Source organism: Oryx dammah, unplaced genomic scaffold (assembly GCF_014754425.2).
Source record: "Oryx dammah isolate SB20612 unplaced genomic scaffold, SCBI_Odam_1.1 HiC_scaffold_10, whole genome shotgun sequence".
NCBI lineage: Eukaryota > Metazoa > Chordata > Mammalia > Artiodactyla > Bovidae > Oryx > Oryx dammah.
In genome coordinates, this window is record NW_024070194.1 from 36,146,783 (window position 1) to 36,163,879 (window position 17,097).

Consider the following 17,097-nt stretch of genomic DNA (forward strand, 5'->3'; position numbering starts at 1 on the left):
TTCTAGCTCCATTTTTCTTTAACTGCTTTCTTATGATTTGTAGGTCTTTTTCTAGTGCTTCCTTCTGGCTGGATTCCCCAGTGTTATTTTCCAGTTTATTAATTCTTTGTGTACAGTTGTGTGTTTATGTTGAAATTTTATTGCCCTGATTGTATTTCTTATTTCTAAAGTTACTATTTAGTTTATATCTGCCTATTTTTGGTTCTTAATTTCTTATATGTATGTGTTTTTAAATGTTTGTGCATTTTAAAATGTACAAATGACCCTAATGTACTATTTTTCTCATTGTTCTATTATACTTTCATCTGGTGTGAAATCCTCTTGTTTCTTTTGATATTTTCTTCTCTCTCCTTGCCACTCCCTGCTTCTCTCTCTATAGTTTTACCTTTTCTTTCCTGGATCCAGTCCAGAACCTGGTCTTACAGTGGGAGGTCTTCCTGTCTTCCCCCGGTGGTGCAGACGAAGACGAAGGAATGAGGAGACCTGCTGGCCCTTGTGCACTGCCTGGTTCTGGCCCTCCCCTTATGCGGGGACCCCTGAGCCCCTGTTTCCCCATGGAAGTTGCCTGACTGAGGTCTTCTGGGCCCAGAGCTTCTTGGGTCCCAACGTCCACCCATTCATTGTTTTACGTTTCTTGTATTCTAAAGGACTTGTCAGTTTCTAGCCTTGCCTGTTTGGAGGTTTTCCAAATGCCATTGTTTTTTTAGGGGTGCAGTTGGGAAGGAGTATTCCTCAAAGCCTTAATTTCCAGATTCATTTTCACCAGGAGTACAACAAGTATATGGGAGCTGGGAATATGGATATACTATGTAGTTAGACATAAAAATAATGTGAATATAAAATTAATTTAACACTTGAGCAGTTTCATTTAGAGATGTTATGGAATTTTTACTTTATTCTTTGGCTATAAAAGTTAAGCATTAAAAAGGGAGAAGAAAAAGAGGAGTAATAGAGTTGAAATCAGTGGGATTGAGCTACTGGGAGGAATGTGACATATCAAGGAGAGAAGCTGTAAAAATCAGCACATGAGCCACCAGGATGACTTAGAACAGGGATGCCCAGAAGTGTGTTAACATGGGCTCCCTCAGAGCTTATAAGAAAATAGAAGATGAAATAAAAGAAGGAAAACAGATGAAAACAAAAGCTGATCCAAAAATGTTCATGAAGAAATAGTTCATGTGTTGGAATTTGAGGTTGTAGAAAGTTTTTGTTAGAAAATATTTCGTAATAAAAATAGGAACAGTATGCTGCCCTTATTTAATCACTAGTTAAATTACTTACCCTAAGAAAACTTAAAAAAATAAGGTAAAAGGCCGTTTGAAAATATTTATTATTTTTATTTATTTGGCTGTGCTGGTTCTTGTGGTGCATGGGGGATCTTCGATTTCCATTGCAGCATGCAAACCGTTAGTTGTATCACGCGGGCTCTAGTTGCCTGACTAGGGGGATCAAGCCTGGCTCTTGCATTGAGAATGTGGAGTCTTAGCCGTCGAGCATCCTAGTGGGATTTTGAATCTCATTTTGAATGACTTCTTGTTGATAGGGCGGAGGTAGGGGGTTAGGTTAGATCTGGTCCCTTTTTGATACCCAGTTGGTAGGATTATTTTGGTCACTGCCTCTCTGCTCTTAGGACATGCATCCGTCTCTCCTTCCTCATTCAGGGACCACAGGTCTGCACACTAATTTCAAAGAATCTGATAGTCTTAGAATTGAAAGTGGCTTTAGAAATTTCATAGTGGTTCTGTGGAAAGGTGAAATGTAGGACTTTGCCCAGAGCATCTAGCTAACATGATGTGTTAAGTTTATCAGTTGGATCACACAGGCTCTTGTCCCCAAGGAGTTCACAGCCAGGTGAGCAAGACAAGGGCTGCACATGCATTGATCATCTGAGTTTCACTGATGTTCCTGGGGATAGTCTTCAAAATAAAGAGTTGGGAGTGGTGGTGATTTAACTGCTGTAGTTGATGCTCCAGTAGGAGCAGTGGTGAAAAATAATACTCAGTTTTGTTTCTTACAGCTACTTGTCAGTGTTAGCATCTGACTGACTCTGTGGTTCTGGTTGTGGTTTTGTTTTCTTTTCCCTATAATGTGGCCCCTCGGTGGGTTTGAGAAATGGTGTTTTGGGTTAGAGGGTTCGTCCTCCTAAGAGACTCTCTAAGCCAGTTTCAAATATAGGTGATTTTCTTTTCCTTCTGACTATATTCTCTCATGGAAAATGTGATTGCATTAGAAAAAGACAGGTATGGGTAGAGACAGGAGGTGTTGAGGTGGGGAGAGGACCCTTGCCTATGTTGGTCTCTGGATGCAGTGGCAGCTGAAATGGACCCTGAAGGTGAAAAGAGACAGGGTCAGAACATGTCAGGATAGTGTAGGGGAAGGGAGCAATCTGAGGCAAGTCATGGGTAAAAGAGTAAAGGTGTGGAGGATGGTGTTAGAACAGTAGGCTAGAAGCTGAGATTCTGGGTACTTCCTGAATGATTGGCTAAAAAGTTTAGAAGTTTGTAGTCTATCAGTAAAAATCTCTCCAAGAGTTTTGACCAGGGGAATAACCTAAAAGGTTGTGCTTTAGAACACACTGGAGTTGGGCACGATTAGACAGAGAAGTGTCATTTTAGTCAATTCTGGCTGCTGTAACAATTTACCATAGTCTGGGTGACTTAAGGGTTTTCCTGGTGGCTCAGACAGTAAAGAATCCTCCTGCAATGCAGGAAGCCTGGGTTCAATCCCTGGGTTGGGAAGATGCTCTGGATAAGGAAATGGCTACCCACTCCAGTATTCTTAACTGAAGAATTCCATGGACAGAGAGGAGCCTGGCAGGCTACAGTCCATGGGCTCTTACAGAGTCAGATACAGCTGAGCGACTAGCACTTCCACAGACATTTGTTTCTTACAGTTTCATTGGAGTCATGGAAGCACAGGATCAAGGTACCCGCAGATTTGATTCTCGATGGGGACTTTGCTTGGCTTGCAGACAGCTGCCTTCTCACAGGGTCCTGACAAGCCTGAGAGAAGCAGCTCTGGTGTCTCTTCTTACAAGAATACTAAGCCTGTTACGGAGGTTCTACCCTTAAGACCTTACCTAAATCGAGTTACCTTTCAAAGGCCCTATCTTCTAATCATGTTGGGAGTTAAGGCTTCAACATAATGAATTTGGGGCGGGGGGAACATTCAGTCCATAACAGATATCTGTTGCAGTTCTCATTTAGCAAGTATTTATTGAACACATTCTGTATTAGAGGTGGCCCATATCTATGCATAAAACTTGCCAGTTTACTTTTTGCCTTCAAGTAGTCGGTGAGCAGGAGCAGTGAGTGGACAGTTCTAGCACAGTAGAGTGAGCGTTGCAGTGGGAATTCCTGGAGCATACAGTTGGAGCCGACTGGAAGGGCCCTGGACTCTTTTGGGGAAAACTGGTTGGGGTGAGGACAGGTTAGGACAGGGAGAGTCAGGGAGGCTTCGGAGATACCAAAGTCTTAAGTGTGGGTAAATGCAGCAGGAATGGAGATGAGGCTGATAGAAGAGATGCTGAGGAGATTTTGAGAGCTGAGAGAGAGGAGAAAGTTGAGGGTGACATTTAGATTTATATAAAGGGAACGTGGTTGCGTGATGGCACCTTTGCAGAAAAAGAGAAGTACAGGGAAAATCATAAGTTTGGAGGATGGGGGAAGATGGAAGATAATGGGTTATATTTGAGAAATTGTGGATTTGAGATGCTGATTTGGAGACACTGGGGCTGTGGAACTTGAAGCACAGAGAAGCAGGAGTGTAATAATAATAATAAATTCTTTTAAAGACATGGGGCTAAGGAGGCTGGTGGCTGAATTCAAAGAGAGCTGGCATAGGAAGAAAGGAGAGTTGAGAATCTTACTGTTGGAGATGCCTACCTGTGGGCGTCTTAGAGCATTGAGACAAGGACATCACTGCCTGTCAGGGCCTTACTTCATCCTGGCTTTCCAAAATGTAAACATTGAAAAGTAACCAATAGGGCAGCCCTGTATTTGTTTTTTTCTCTAGATCTGTGCCACCTCCAGATTTTTTAGCTCTTGTGCTACTAGCACAGTAGCTGCTAGCCATATCTGGCTATTTAAATGCAAATTAATTAAAATTAGATAAAATATAAGTCCAGTCTCTCAGATGGACTAGTCAACTTTTTTTTTTTTTTTAATTTACTAGCTGATCTAGCCCTTCCTAGACTCTAAAATTCAGGCTCTTATTTCCTTGTTTGCAGTTGGGCGTCAGGCTGGCTAAGACATCTAGAGGCCAGTGTGCTGGAGTGCAGGGAGGTGGGACAGTGGGAACAAAGCTGGCTGTTACTCAGAACCAGGTTTGGTGATGGTCTCAGGAGTGAGTTGCTGGGGATACAGGTGTTCAAGATCTCGGGGCATCTTATGTTAGATAATTGTTTCCTCAAATGCTACAAGTGCTGATTTTTTCAAAAACAATTCCTATGGAAGGAAATAAATGAAAATTTATTTTATTTTATTCTTAAAGACTCATGACAATAATGAGAGAAAGAATAAGCCATACATAGAGGAAGAATGATGAATAAATCACATTAAGATCAAGAGACATGCAAAGCCCCAAGGTTCATAGACATTAGGTCATATGTTCAGTTCAGTCGCTCAGTCGTGTCCGACTCTTGGAGACCCCATGAATCACAGCACGCCAGGCCTCCCTGTCCATCACCAACTCCCGGAGTTCACTCAAACTCATGTCCATCGAGTCAGTGATGCCATCCAGCCATCTCATCCTCTGTTGTCCCCTTCTCCTCCTGCCCCCAATCCCTCCCAGCATCAGGGTCTTTTCCAATGAGTCAGCTCTTCACATCAGGTGACCAAAGTATTGGAGTTTCAGCTTCAGCATCAGTCCTTCCAATGAACACCCAGGACTGATCTCCTTGGACGCTCAAGAGTCTTCTCCAACATCACAGTTCAAAAGCATCAATTCTTCGGCACTCAGCTTTCTTCACAATCCAACTCTCACATCCATACATGACCACTGGACAAACCATAGCTTGACTAGATGGACCTTCGTTGGCAAAGTAATATCTCTGCTATGTTCAGAGTTGGTATTAAATAGGAGAAAGATAATAAAAGAGCTTCTCTATATCCCAGAGGAATCTTGTTAGGCAAGTTTGTGTGCTTTTAGAGGCAGGGTGCTGCATTCAATATGCCAGTAAATTTGGAAAACTCAGTAGTGGCCACAGGACTGGAAAAGGTCAGTTTTCATTCCAATCTCAAAGGAAGGCAATGCCAAAGAATGCTCAAACTACCGCAAAACTGCGCTCGTCTCACATGCTAGTAAAGTAATGCTCAAAATTCTCCAAGCCAGGCTTCAGCAATATATGAACCGTGAACTTCCAGATGTTCAAGCTGGTTTTAGAAAAGGCAGAGGAACAAGAGATCAAATTGCCAACATCCGCTGGATCATCGAAAAAGCAAGAGAATTCCCAAAAAACATCTATTTCTGCTTTCTTGACTATGCCAAAGCCTTTTAGTGTGTGGATCACAAGAAACTGTGGAAAATTCTGAAAGAGTTGGAAATACCAGACCATCTGACCTGCCTCTTGAGAAACCTGTATGCAGGTCAGGAAGCAACAGTTAGAACTGGACACGGAACAACAGACTGGTTCCAAATAGGAAAAGGAGTACATCAAGGATGTATATTGTCACCCTGCTTCTTTTAACTTACATGCAGAGTACATCATGAGAAACACTGGGCTAGAAGAAGCACAAGCTGGAATCAAGATTGCTGGGAGAAATATCAATAACTCAGATATGCAGATGACACCACCCTTATGGGATAGTGAAGAAGGACTAAAAAGCCTCTTGATGAAAGTGAAAGAGGAGAGTGAAAAAGTTGGCTTAAAGCTCAACATTCAGAAAACGAAGATCATGGCATCTGATCCCATCACTTCATGGGAAATAGATGGGGAAACAATGGAAATAGTGAGAGACTTTATTTTCGGGGGCTCCAGAATCACTGCAGATGGTGACTGCAGCCATGAAATTAAAAGACGATTACCTCTTGGAAGGAAAGTTATGACCAACCTAGACAGCAAATTAAAAAGCAGAGACATTACTTTGCCAACAAAGATCCATTAGTGAAGGCTATGGTTTTTAGTGGTCATGTATGGATGTGAGAGTTGGACTGTGAAGAAGGCTGAGCGCCGAAGAATTAATGCTTTTGAACTGTGGTGTTGGAGAAGACTGTTGAGAGTCCCTTGGACTGCAAGGAGATTCAACCAGTCCATCCTAAAGGAGATCAGTCCTGGGTGTTCATTGGCAGGACTGATCCTGAAGCTGAAACTCCAATACTTTGGCCACCTGATGCGAAGAGCTGACTCTTTGGAAAAGACCCTGATGCTGGGAAAGATGGAGGGCAGGAGGAGAAGGGGACAACAGAGGATGAGATGGTTGGATAGTATCACTGACTCAATGGAAATGGGTTTGGGTTGACTCCAGGAGTTGGTGATTGATAGGGAGGTCTGGAGTGCTGTGGTTCATGGAATCGCAAAGAGTCGGACATGACTGAGAGACAGAACTGAACTCAACTGAGGAAATGTGTAAGGAATGAATGCAGACCAGCACGAAATCAGAACCAGAAAAAAAAAAAAGTCTTAAAGAACTGCCATACCCTAAGGGCACTGGCCAGGAAGCACAGCCAGGAAGAGGTTTACTCTGCAGTTCCCCTGTGTTGGTAGCTCCTATATCTTCTGAACCTGGAAGGACATCCAAGGAAAACTAAGTAAATAGTTTGAACTTAACTGTTGGCACAGAATGGTGATACAGTCTAATGTTTCCACTGAGCCTTAAGTTTTTGTTTTTTCTCCTTCTAACAGGCTCTATGAGAATATTTGAGTCTCCTCTCTCGGGTGCCAAGAATAGATCATTCAGTCTGGAAATATTAAGGGGATGGACTGAGGAGTAGCTTTATTAGGTTCAGTTTTATCAATGAATAGGAAAAATATTCATCAGTGTTCATACAAATCTGTTATTTCAGACTTCCTTGGTATATTTTCTTTAGAGCCATATAATGTTAAGAACCCATGATCCCTAACTTGGTAGGTACCACGCAAACCTTGTAAGAAGCTACTTACAGCCCAGTTGTCGTGTGAGATATTAGGGAAAAAAAAAAAAGTATGTATATCTCTTTATCTGGCTGTTTTCCTATATCCTTTATTATATCATTCAATAAACTGGCAGACATAAAGTGTTTCCCTGAGTTCTGTGACCTCTAGCAAATTAATCAGACCTGAGGAGGGGGTTGTGGGAGCCTCCAATTTGTAGATAAATTGGGCAGAAGTTGTGGGAAAGACTTGGATTACTACTTGGGATTGACGTCAAAAGTAGCAGGGGGAGCAGTCATGTGGGGCTGAGCCCTTTAGCACTCTCTAGGTGGACTGTCAGAGTTGAGTTAATTGCAGAACCTCTGGCCGATTTCACAGAGAACTGCTTGCTGTGGAGAAAAATCCTCTCCCATTTGGTGGCCGGAGTGTCAGAGGGGAAGTATCCTGTGTGAGCAGTAAAGGAGACACGGGAAAGATGGAGTAGGTAGACCAAACTGGATTTTTCTAATACAGCAAGCCAGCAAACAAACCATAAGTGTTAGGGTTTGAATTCAGTAAGGGTGCTGTGGGCATGCCCATGAGGAACCCCTGCCCAACCCCAGAGGAGACGACGTCAGAGTCCTGAGAAATGTGGGGGTGTGGCAGGTCCAGAGGAGGGAGAACGAGGATCTTCTGGCTGAGGGAACAGTGCCACCATGCCCTGCTCTGGGCACAGGTCCACTGTAAACAATACGGTAGAGTTGGGTTGCGCAGTAGGGTTGCTCATGAACAGTTGTAGCAGAATCAGTTACACTCAAGTTTTAGGGTAGAGAATTCCTGCTGTGGGCACAAGGAGGTCTGGAGATAAGGAGAGTTAGGGTTTAAAACAGTTCAGGTGGGACTCATTGTGACTTGATCTGGGAGAGCCGAAAGGAAAGGAATTCTTTCCTTCCCAGATGCTTCATGCGAGGCTCTGGGAACACAGATTACTACCCCTGTGCAATTGATCTCCAGGTGGTGAGAGAAGACAGATGATAAATAGGCAGATGATAAATAAGCATCATGTGCTGGCTGGTGACAAGTGCTGTGAAGAAAATCAATCCAGGAAGAGAGATAGCAAGGGACAGAATGTGAAGTCACATTGTGGTCATTCAGGACCTGCAGCCTATTGATTAATTTATCCTTTAAAAAATGCTGTCAGTTATTTCCCTCAGGTTCAAAACTCTAGGGAACAGCAACCCCCGCTGACCTCACAGAGCTTTCATTCTGGCAAGGGAGACAGGTAATGTACACTAAAAATAGATCACATGTGTAGATGTATGTCTAAGTACCAAGGAAAAACTTAAAACCAGGAAGAGGGATAGAAACTGCTCAGGCTGATATGTTAAACTTTCAGGTGGCCAGGAAAGGTGGCACTAAAAAATGGAAGACCATCATGGCAGTGTGTGAGCTGCAAGTGCAGAGACACTGAGGCAAGAGGTGCCTGGTGTACCTGAGGAGCCCTGAGGAGAAGGTGTGGCTGGACAGAGGGTAGGGTGATGTCAGTAGACTGTGTAGGCCTCATGGCCCTGGTGAGGATTTTGGCTATCGAGTTAGATAAAAAGCTTTTAGTGGGCTTTGAGCAGAGGTGTGATGTGCTCTGCCTAATTTTAAACACTCCTTCTGACTGCTGAGTGGGAAGCCAACTGAAGAAGCAAGGAGAAGACCAGTCGGGAGGTGATTCCCACAGAGCAGGTGGGCTGACAGGGCTCCAGCTAGGGTGCCGGCAGTGTAGGTGTGGTGACAAGTGGTCGGGCACTGGAGGAGAGCTGACCTGGATGCTGATGAACTAGAAGAAAGTAGGAACAAGAGGAGGAACCAAGCATGGTTTCAGGTTTCCCCCTGAGCATCTGGGAGATGAATCGGCCAAGTACTGAGATGGTGCAAGGCAGAGGGAGTCGTGAGTTTAGTGCGGCCATGGAGACACTGGGTAGAAAGCTGGTAAGGGCAGCAGTGTGGCTGGAGCTGTTCCCTGTGTGTTGGTAGTGTGGAGAGGGCAGGTAAAGCCAAGGGATTAGATGCTATCTCCTAGGGATAGATACTCTTGCCTGGAAAATCCCGTGGACGGAGTAGCCTGGAAGGCTGCAGTCCATGGGGTCGCTGAGGGTCGGACACGACTGAGCGACTTCACTTTCACTTTTCACTTTCCTGCATTGGAGAAGGAAATGGCAGCCCACTCCAGTGTTCTTGCCTGGAGAATCCCAGGGACGGGGGAGCCTGGTGGGCTGCCGTCTATGGGGTCGCACAGAGTCAGACATGACTGAAGTGACTTAGCAGCAGCAGGGATAGATGCCCCTAAGAGAGCAAGAGCGTCTGCGGACCCTGCACTGAAGAGATGCAGTGTTTGGAAGTATGGAAGCTGAGGAGGACCAATAGTAGGGAGAAGTAAGGAGTGGTAGCTTAGGTGGGAGGGAGACCTCAAGAGAGGTCATTGTTTGAGCGGGAGAATGACATCCTCCTTGGTGTGCGTAAGCGGCCAGTGAGGAAAGCATTGCAAAAGTAAGCTGGATGAAGAGTAAGGATGGATGACTTGATTTAGCCAGGTGAGCACCAGAGAAGACAGTGAAGGTTTGTGCGAGAGTTACTGTAGTAGTGTGCCATGGCCCCAAGACGGGGTGAAGACGGAATTAAGGCTGATGCATCATGGGCTCTGAGGCGTAAGATGTTGAAAAGGCATTTGGGCTTGGCAAATGCTGAGGGCTTGGCAGTCTTGCTGAGGTCAGGAAACTGGGGATTAGGGTCCTTGGAATTAGGTCCTAAGATGGAATTAGGGTCCATCTTTCCTAAGAGGAAAGATGGGTAGATCAGGAACAGGCAGCTTTGAGAGGTGCTAAGGGTACAGATGTGACCAGATTTGGTGTTGTCTTAGGTATGGGTGATGAGGTATACAATAGGAAGTCAGGAATGACTTGAGGAGGTTGGGATAGGCCACCTGGGTGTATGGTGGCACGTTTTGGTGAAGTAAGAGACACATAGACAGGACACAGGGTGCTTTTTTCATTTTTAAGTTGGTGTGAGGACGTAATGAATTGATACAGCAGAATGTTTAACTCTGTATTCTTTCATTATGCTTTGTGTTCATATACAGTCAGAAAAGTCATGATTGATTCCTTTGCATCTGAGGTCTTTTCCCTCTTGTCTTCTAGCAGAAGCAGGCTGCTAGAAGACAAGCCATACTTGTTGATATATCTCCCCTTTATGCTCACAAGGGTCCTGGTTTGGTTGATATCTGGTCACTTTAATTACAACAAAAAGTCATGTATTAATTTTAGTTGTTCAGTCTCTAAGTTGTGTCCAACTCTTTGCAACCTCTTGAACTGCAGTGTGCCAGGCTTCCCTGTCCTTGACTATCTCCTGGAGTTTCATCAAACTCATGTGCATTGAATCAGTGATGCCATCTAACCATCTCATCCTCTGTTGCCCTCTTCTCCTTTTGCCTTTAATCTTTCCCAGCATCAGGGTTTTTCCAATGAGTTGGCTCTTCCCATCAGGTGGCCAGAGTATTGGAGCTTTAGCATCAGTCCTTCCAGTCAGTAGTCAGGATTGATTTCCTTTAGGATTGACTGGTTTGATCTCTGTGCTGTTCAAGGGACTCTCTTCTCCAGTACCACAGTTTGAAAGCATCAGTTCTTCGGCACTCATCCATCTTTATGGTCCAACTCTTACATCCGTACATGACTACTGGAAAAACTGTAGCTTTGACTATACAGACTTTTGTTGGCAAAGTGGTGTTTCTGCTTTTTAATCCACTGTCTAGCTTTGTCATAGTTTTTCTTCCAAGGAGCAAGCTTCTTTTAATTTCATGGCTGCAGTCACCATCCACAGTGATTTTAGAACCCAAGAAAATAAAGTTGGTCACTGTTTCCATTTTTTCCCCTTCTATTTGCCATGAAGTGAAGGACCAGATACCATAATCTTAGTTTTTTTTTGAATGTTGAGTTTTAAGTCAGCTTTTTCACTCTCCTCTCTGACCTTCATCAAGAGGCTCTTAGTTCCCCTTCACTTTCTGCCATTAAAGTGGTATCATCTGCATATCTGGGGTTATTGATATTTTTCCCGGCAATCCTGTTTCCAGCTTATAAGTCATGCAGCCAGGCATTTTGCATGATGTACTCTGCATGTAAGTTAAATAAGCAGGGTGACAATATGCAGCATTGGCGTACTCCTTTTTGCAATTTTGAACCAGTTCATTGTTGCATGTCTGGTTCTACATGTTGCTTCTTGTCCTGTACATGTTTCTCAGGAGACAGGTAAGGTGGTCTGGTATTCCCGTCTCTTTAAGAATTTTCCAGAGTTTGTTGTGATCCACACAGTTAAAGGCTTTGGCATAGTCAATAAAGCAGAAGTAGATGTTTTTTGGAATTCCCTTGCTTTTTCTGTGATCCAGCAGATTTTAGCAATTTGATCTCTGGTTCTGCTGCCTTTTCTAAATCTAACTTATACATCTGGAAGTTCTTGGTTTATGTACTGCTGCAACCTAGCTTGAAAGATTTTTCCCTTGGACAGCAAGGAGATCAAACCAGTCAATCCTGAAGGAAATCAACCCTGAATATTTATTGAAAGGACTGATGCTAAAACTGAAGCTCTGATACTTTGGTCACCTGATGCGAAGAGCTGATTCATTGAAAAATACAGAGTTTGGAGCATGGTTGGAACGTGGTTCTTTCTAGTAGTGAGAGTTTCATGTTGTGGATTGGCTAGGAGATGTATCCTGCTGGCAGATAGTTGTGTAGGCAAAGAAATGTCACAAACCCAGTTGTCTTGTGTAAAAAGCCATAGCATAACTTAAAGATAGTTTTAAAAGAAATTGTTTATTTGAATTAAGACTATTTTATCCTGTAAGAATTATATACAAGTGAATCGAGATTTTTTTGGAATACTTTGAAACTAGCCTTATACTTGGGTTATATAATCTGTATGACCTCGAATAAGAAATTAAAATTTTCTGTGGTCTTATTTCCTCAACTGCAGAAACAGGTGGATTGAAATCTCTCTGGACTGCCTTAGCCAAGCCATGCTGCTCAGCTCTTTAGTCTTTTTAAATTCTTCCCTGTTGTAAAAATAAATTGTCTCCATTGTGGAAAATTACCAAAATACGTAAAGAGAAAAAGAGGGTTAAAATGGCTCCATTGATTAAAGGCAATCACTGTTACTATTTTGGTATACTGGTGTATGCCTTTTATATTAGCCCTTTTAAAAAGCAGTGTACAAACAACACCTGTATTTGTTCAGTTCAGTTCCGTTCAGTCACTCAGTCGTGTCCGACTCTCTGCGACCCCATGAATCGCAGCACGCCAGGCCTCCCTGTTCATCACCATCTTCCGGAGTTCGCTCAGACTCATGTCCATCGAGTCCGTGATGCCATCCAGCCATCTCATCCTCGCTCATCCCTTTCTCCTCCTGCCCCCAATCCCTCCCAGCATCAGAGTCTTTTCCAATGAGTCAACTCTTCGCATGAGGTGGCCAAAGTACTGGAGTTTCAGCTTTAGCATCATTCCTTCCAAAGAAATTCCAGGGTTGATCTCCAGAATGGACCAGTTGGATCTCCTTGCAGTCCAAGGGACTCTCAAGAGTCTTCTCCAGCACCACAGTTCAAAAAGCATGTGTACTGATTATAAAAGATCCGGGACTTCCCTGATGGTCCAGTGGTTGGGAATCTTTTTGCCAGTGCAGGAGACAGGTTTGATCCCTAGTCTGGGAAGATCTCACCTGCCTTGGGGCAGTTAAGCCTCTTGCACTGTAGCCACTGAGCCCATGCTCCCTGGAACCCATGCTCCCTGGAACCCATGCTCTGCAACCAGAGAAGCCACTGCAGTGAGAAACCTGCACACCACAGCTAGAGGAAGCCTACATGCTACAGCAAAAACCCAGCACAGCCAAAGGGAAAAAGGATCCAGATCCTTCTGGATCCCAGTCCAGAAGGGTTGGGAATGAGATGTGCCTATCATTACTCCTTGCCCTAAGGGCAGCCTATTAGTGATTTTGAGTTTTCTGGATCCTTTCCCAAATATTTTGGACAGATAGAGAGGGTATTAAAATTGTATTTTTTTTTTTTAGCATAATCCGGATAATTGTAGGCTTATACTTGTGACTTACAAAAAAAAAAAACCAACAGTATTTCTTGGACTTGCTTCCTTGTCAGTACAGTTTTATGCTTTTATTTTTTATTTTGTTTTATCATTTATTTATTTTTGACTGTGCTGGGTCTTGGTTTCTGTGTGGGCTTTCTCTTCTGTGTCGAGTAGGGGCTGTTCTCTAGTTGCGGTGCGCAGGTTCTCATTGCAGCGGCTTTTCCTGTGGCAGTGCCCTAGGGTGCACAGGCTCAGGAGTTGCAGCACAGCAGGCTTAGTTGCCCTGCAGCACATGGGATCTTCTCAGACCAGGGATCAAACCCATGTCCCCTGCACTGACAGGCAGATTCCTAACCACTGGACCACCAGGAAAGTCCGTTTTATTCTTTAAAAGGCTGAATATTGAGAATTCCTTAGCTGTCCAGTCCTTTGGATTTGTCACTTTCACTGCTCTTGGCCAGACTCAAGCCCTGGTTGGGGAACTAAGATCCTGCAAGCCGTGCAGCGTAGCCAGAAAAATTTTTTTAATGGCTGAATGCTATTCTTGAAATAGATACCCGATGATTTTACAATGACTTTTTGATAAACATTTTTGGTTTTCCGAGTATTCAGCATTTTAAGTAATGCTGTAGTCATCAACTGTGAACATATATATTGCATAGATATTTCTGGAGGATCAGTTTCTGTAAGTAAAATTGCTGGCTCCAAGAAAATGCCTATTTTAAATCCCAGTGCTAAGTTACTCTCCAGAAAGATCATTCCACCAGGAACATAATCTCTCTACACCCTGGTCAACACCAGATTCCTCTTTTAAAATTTCCTCCTAATTTATGTTAAAAAATGGAATTATATTTTGTCACTTTTGTAGTTTTAACTAAGGTTGAACGGGTTTTTGTTTGTCTCATTGGATATTTTAATTTTTTTTCCTATGGGTAGATTCCTATCCTTTGGGTTATTTGTAGGTATTCTTTTTGAATTACTAGTACCAGTCATTTGTTACGTGTTGCCCTGTTTTCTCTTACACCATCACTCATCTTTTACTTCTCCTTAGTGTGTTTTATAGCACGAGAATTTAAACTCTTAATGTAGTTTTTCTTTTTTTCCTCAGTATTTAAAAAATGTAGTTGTATTGTTATTCACACATAAAGTCATTTTCAGTATTATTTTTTTCAAGATAAATTTAAAAAAATGGAATCAGTAAGCTAAAGACTAAAAATATTTTCAGGTATTTGCTGCAGTCAGCCAGGACCTAAGTCGCACCTCACCAAGGGTAGGCATGAAGGAGGTCATGACCTGCCAGGTGCCCAAGTTTTCTTTGAATCTCAGGATACCTTCTAGTCCTTCTCTTGAGGGTCTAGAAACTGAATTTTGTTGTCGTAGACAGCCACTACCCATCCACATCCCTTCAGTGCCACAAAGAAGTGGACACACCAGTGGACTAGTTTATTGCTGTGAGAAATATAAATTATAAATTAGGGTAACAGCAGTGCATGAATTCCTCCAACTGCCACACATTTCTTCCCTGTAGGGACATGGAAGTTGTTAATCTGGCATTGGGGAAGGACTTTAGCCAAGGCAGCTCAGGTTGCTTCTCACCCACTCAGAAACTGCAGCATTGTCCTCACAGCCAAGCCTCCCTTGTCCCTAGAGGCTGCTGGGGGCCCTGCCCCTTATAGTTCCTTAGAGTGTTCCATTTCTGGTGTCCTTTAGCTGACTCCGTTCATGTATCCTCATTCTATAGGACACATGATACGTTTCCCCATCAGAAAAACATGTGTGGTCACTGGTGCATATGTACTTGTCAGGAGTTTCATTTAAGAAAACTTAAAACTTGGCTAGTCTGATAGGGGAAATTCATGCAGTTATTTTCTTTGAGGGAAAATATTTTTATACAACAGAGTGGTATAGGGTGAAACAAACCTCTAAATGAATTGTTTCTCTTCAGGTGGTGATCAATGGAGGGGCCACGTCCAGTGGTGAACAGGACAATGAAGATACTGAGCTCATGGCAATATATACAACAGAAAACGGCATCGCAGAAAAGGTACCTCTTTCGTCAACCCCATCCATTCACCCACCACTATACAAGGAAGATCCTGTATAAGGAAGTGGGTATCCATCTGGAGTTTTTGTCTCTTCCTTTCTGAGTGTGTATATGTTTGTATTCTTTATAATGAAAATAGAAGGAGTGATAAGGAATAGTACTTAGAAGTTTTTATTGTTTTAATGGCAATATCTAAGTGAGAACCATGTAGAGGTCTTTAACTAGATATTTTTAAACCTCAGCCAGGATCCCACAGTGAAGTGGTTAGGAGTTTGAGGTCTGGGTACTAATATGACTCCGATCCTGAGGGAATTACTTAAGCTTTCTGGGCATTAGTTTCCTCACCTCTAAAATGGGTATAAAAATATCAGCATCTGCCTTAAAGTTGTGGGTATTGAAATAATATATATAAAGTTATTAGCATTGTGCCGGGTATATACTGTTCAATTCAGTTCAGTCGCTCAGTTGTGCCCGGCTCTTTGCGAGCCTGTGGACTGCAGCACACAGTGCATACTCTGTACAGTAAGTAGAAGACACCAGTAGGTAAGTTATGTAGACTGTGAAAAGGCCTTGAACAAAGGTATTTGAGAATCACACGCTGAAGTGAGTGATCCCTCATCCCATCTGCTTGGCAGGTCAGTCTGTGTGATCATAGAATGTATGACCATATTCACGGGGCCTGGAGAAAGCTGCCCAGAGAGGGTCCGCATGCCTTAATTTCTTTTTGTATCTGCTACTGTGTCTGATATATATGAAAAGTATAACAACATGGAATTTCCAGACTGCTTTGCAGCCCTTAGACTTCTCAATTTCATTTGAGTTTCATTTGACAGATTTTTAAGACCGATTTTATTTTTTATCATCAACTTATATAATGATGTGTTATATTCTAGAACTACTATATTGTACTATAGACAGTGTATACTATATATTCTAATAACAGACCCCTGGGAAGTTGATATATACAAATATAATTCCTAGCTCGGGTACTAGTGTATTAAGTATACAGTATAATCACAAAAATGGTAAAGAACAAAAAAATTATGTTGAAATTCTTAAATAATCAAATTTTTGTGTCTGTGATTTCTTTTTCTCTTTCTCTCTTTTTCTTTCTTTTCTAGTTTGGGAGATGGAAATTTCATTTTTGGCTATCTTGACCAATATTGCTGTTGTTTGGTCAAGCTATTATAAGTTATGTGAATCTTAAGTATAGATTCATGCCGAGATGTTGAAATTTCTATAGTACTGATTTCCAAGTTGCTCCTCAGAGCACAGAGATGGGAGCAGCCATTGTTGAGGCTTTGGTCTGCAGCAGAGACTTTTTGCATAGGGCAGGATCTGGGCGGGGCTTACCCCTTATCTGGCTTGAGTTTCAACATCCAAGAGACACGTCTTAGATGTAGCAAAGTGCTTCTGTCTTTTACAGACTTGTTGAACTCCATCCAAACCTCAGATATTTGATCCTTAATCAGAGAGTCACCAGAATTTCCAGGCTGTAGGCTGTCATGATTTTGGATGTTCATTATCCAGGAATTGATGGCTCTCTTTTGAAATGATTGATAGAGTATTAATTTTTCAGGTTGTAAAATATCTGTAGGTATACCTTTTGCTGATCTGCTGGCAGGAAAAATGTCTAGTACAGTAATGTTAGCACATTTATGCTAGACATTTATTGTTCGGGTGAACATATTTTTCATCATCTGAACTTTAATAGGTGTGTATTTCCTTGAACACTAGTGAAATAGAATATCTTCCTATTTTACTGGTCCTTTTTCTTTTCCTATGAAATGACAAGGATAGTAAGAATTACCGTATGTTGAATAGTGCCAAAGGTCCAGACCTTTAGCTTCAGCAGCCTGTCACATTTAGTCCTCTTAGCAACCCTGTTAGAAAGG

General features: G+C 42.6%; 1 protein-coding gene across 3 annotated transcripts in view; it reads left to right on the top strand.

Moving 5' to 3' along the window:
• SLC23A2 (solute carrier family 23 member 2) overlaps positions 1-17,097 on the top strand; it is a 137,557-nt gene that overhangs the window by 51,416 nt on the left and 69,044 nt on the right. For all 3 annotated transcript variants that reach the window (XM_040247906.1, XM_040247909.1, XM_040247908.1), the window contains exon 3: positions 15,104-15,202. In XM_040247906.1, the coding sequence (XP_040103840.1) occupies positions 15,104-15,202 (99 nt within the window). The remainder of the gene's footprint in view (positions 1-15,103; positions 15,203-17,097) is intronic.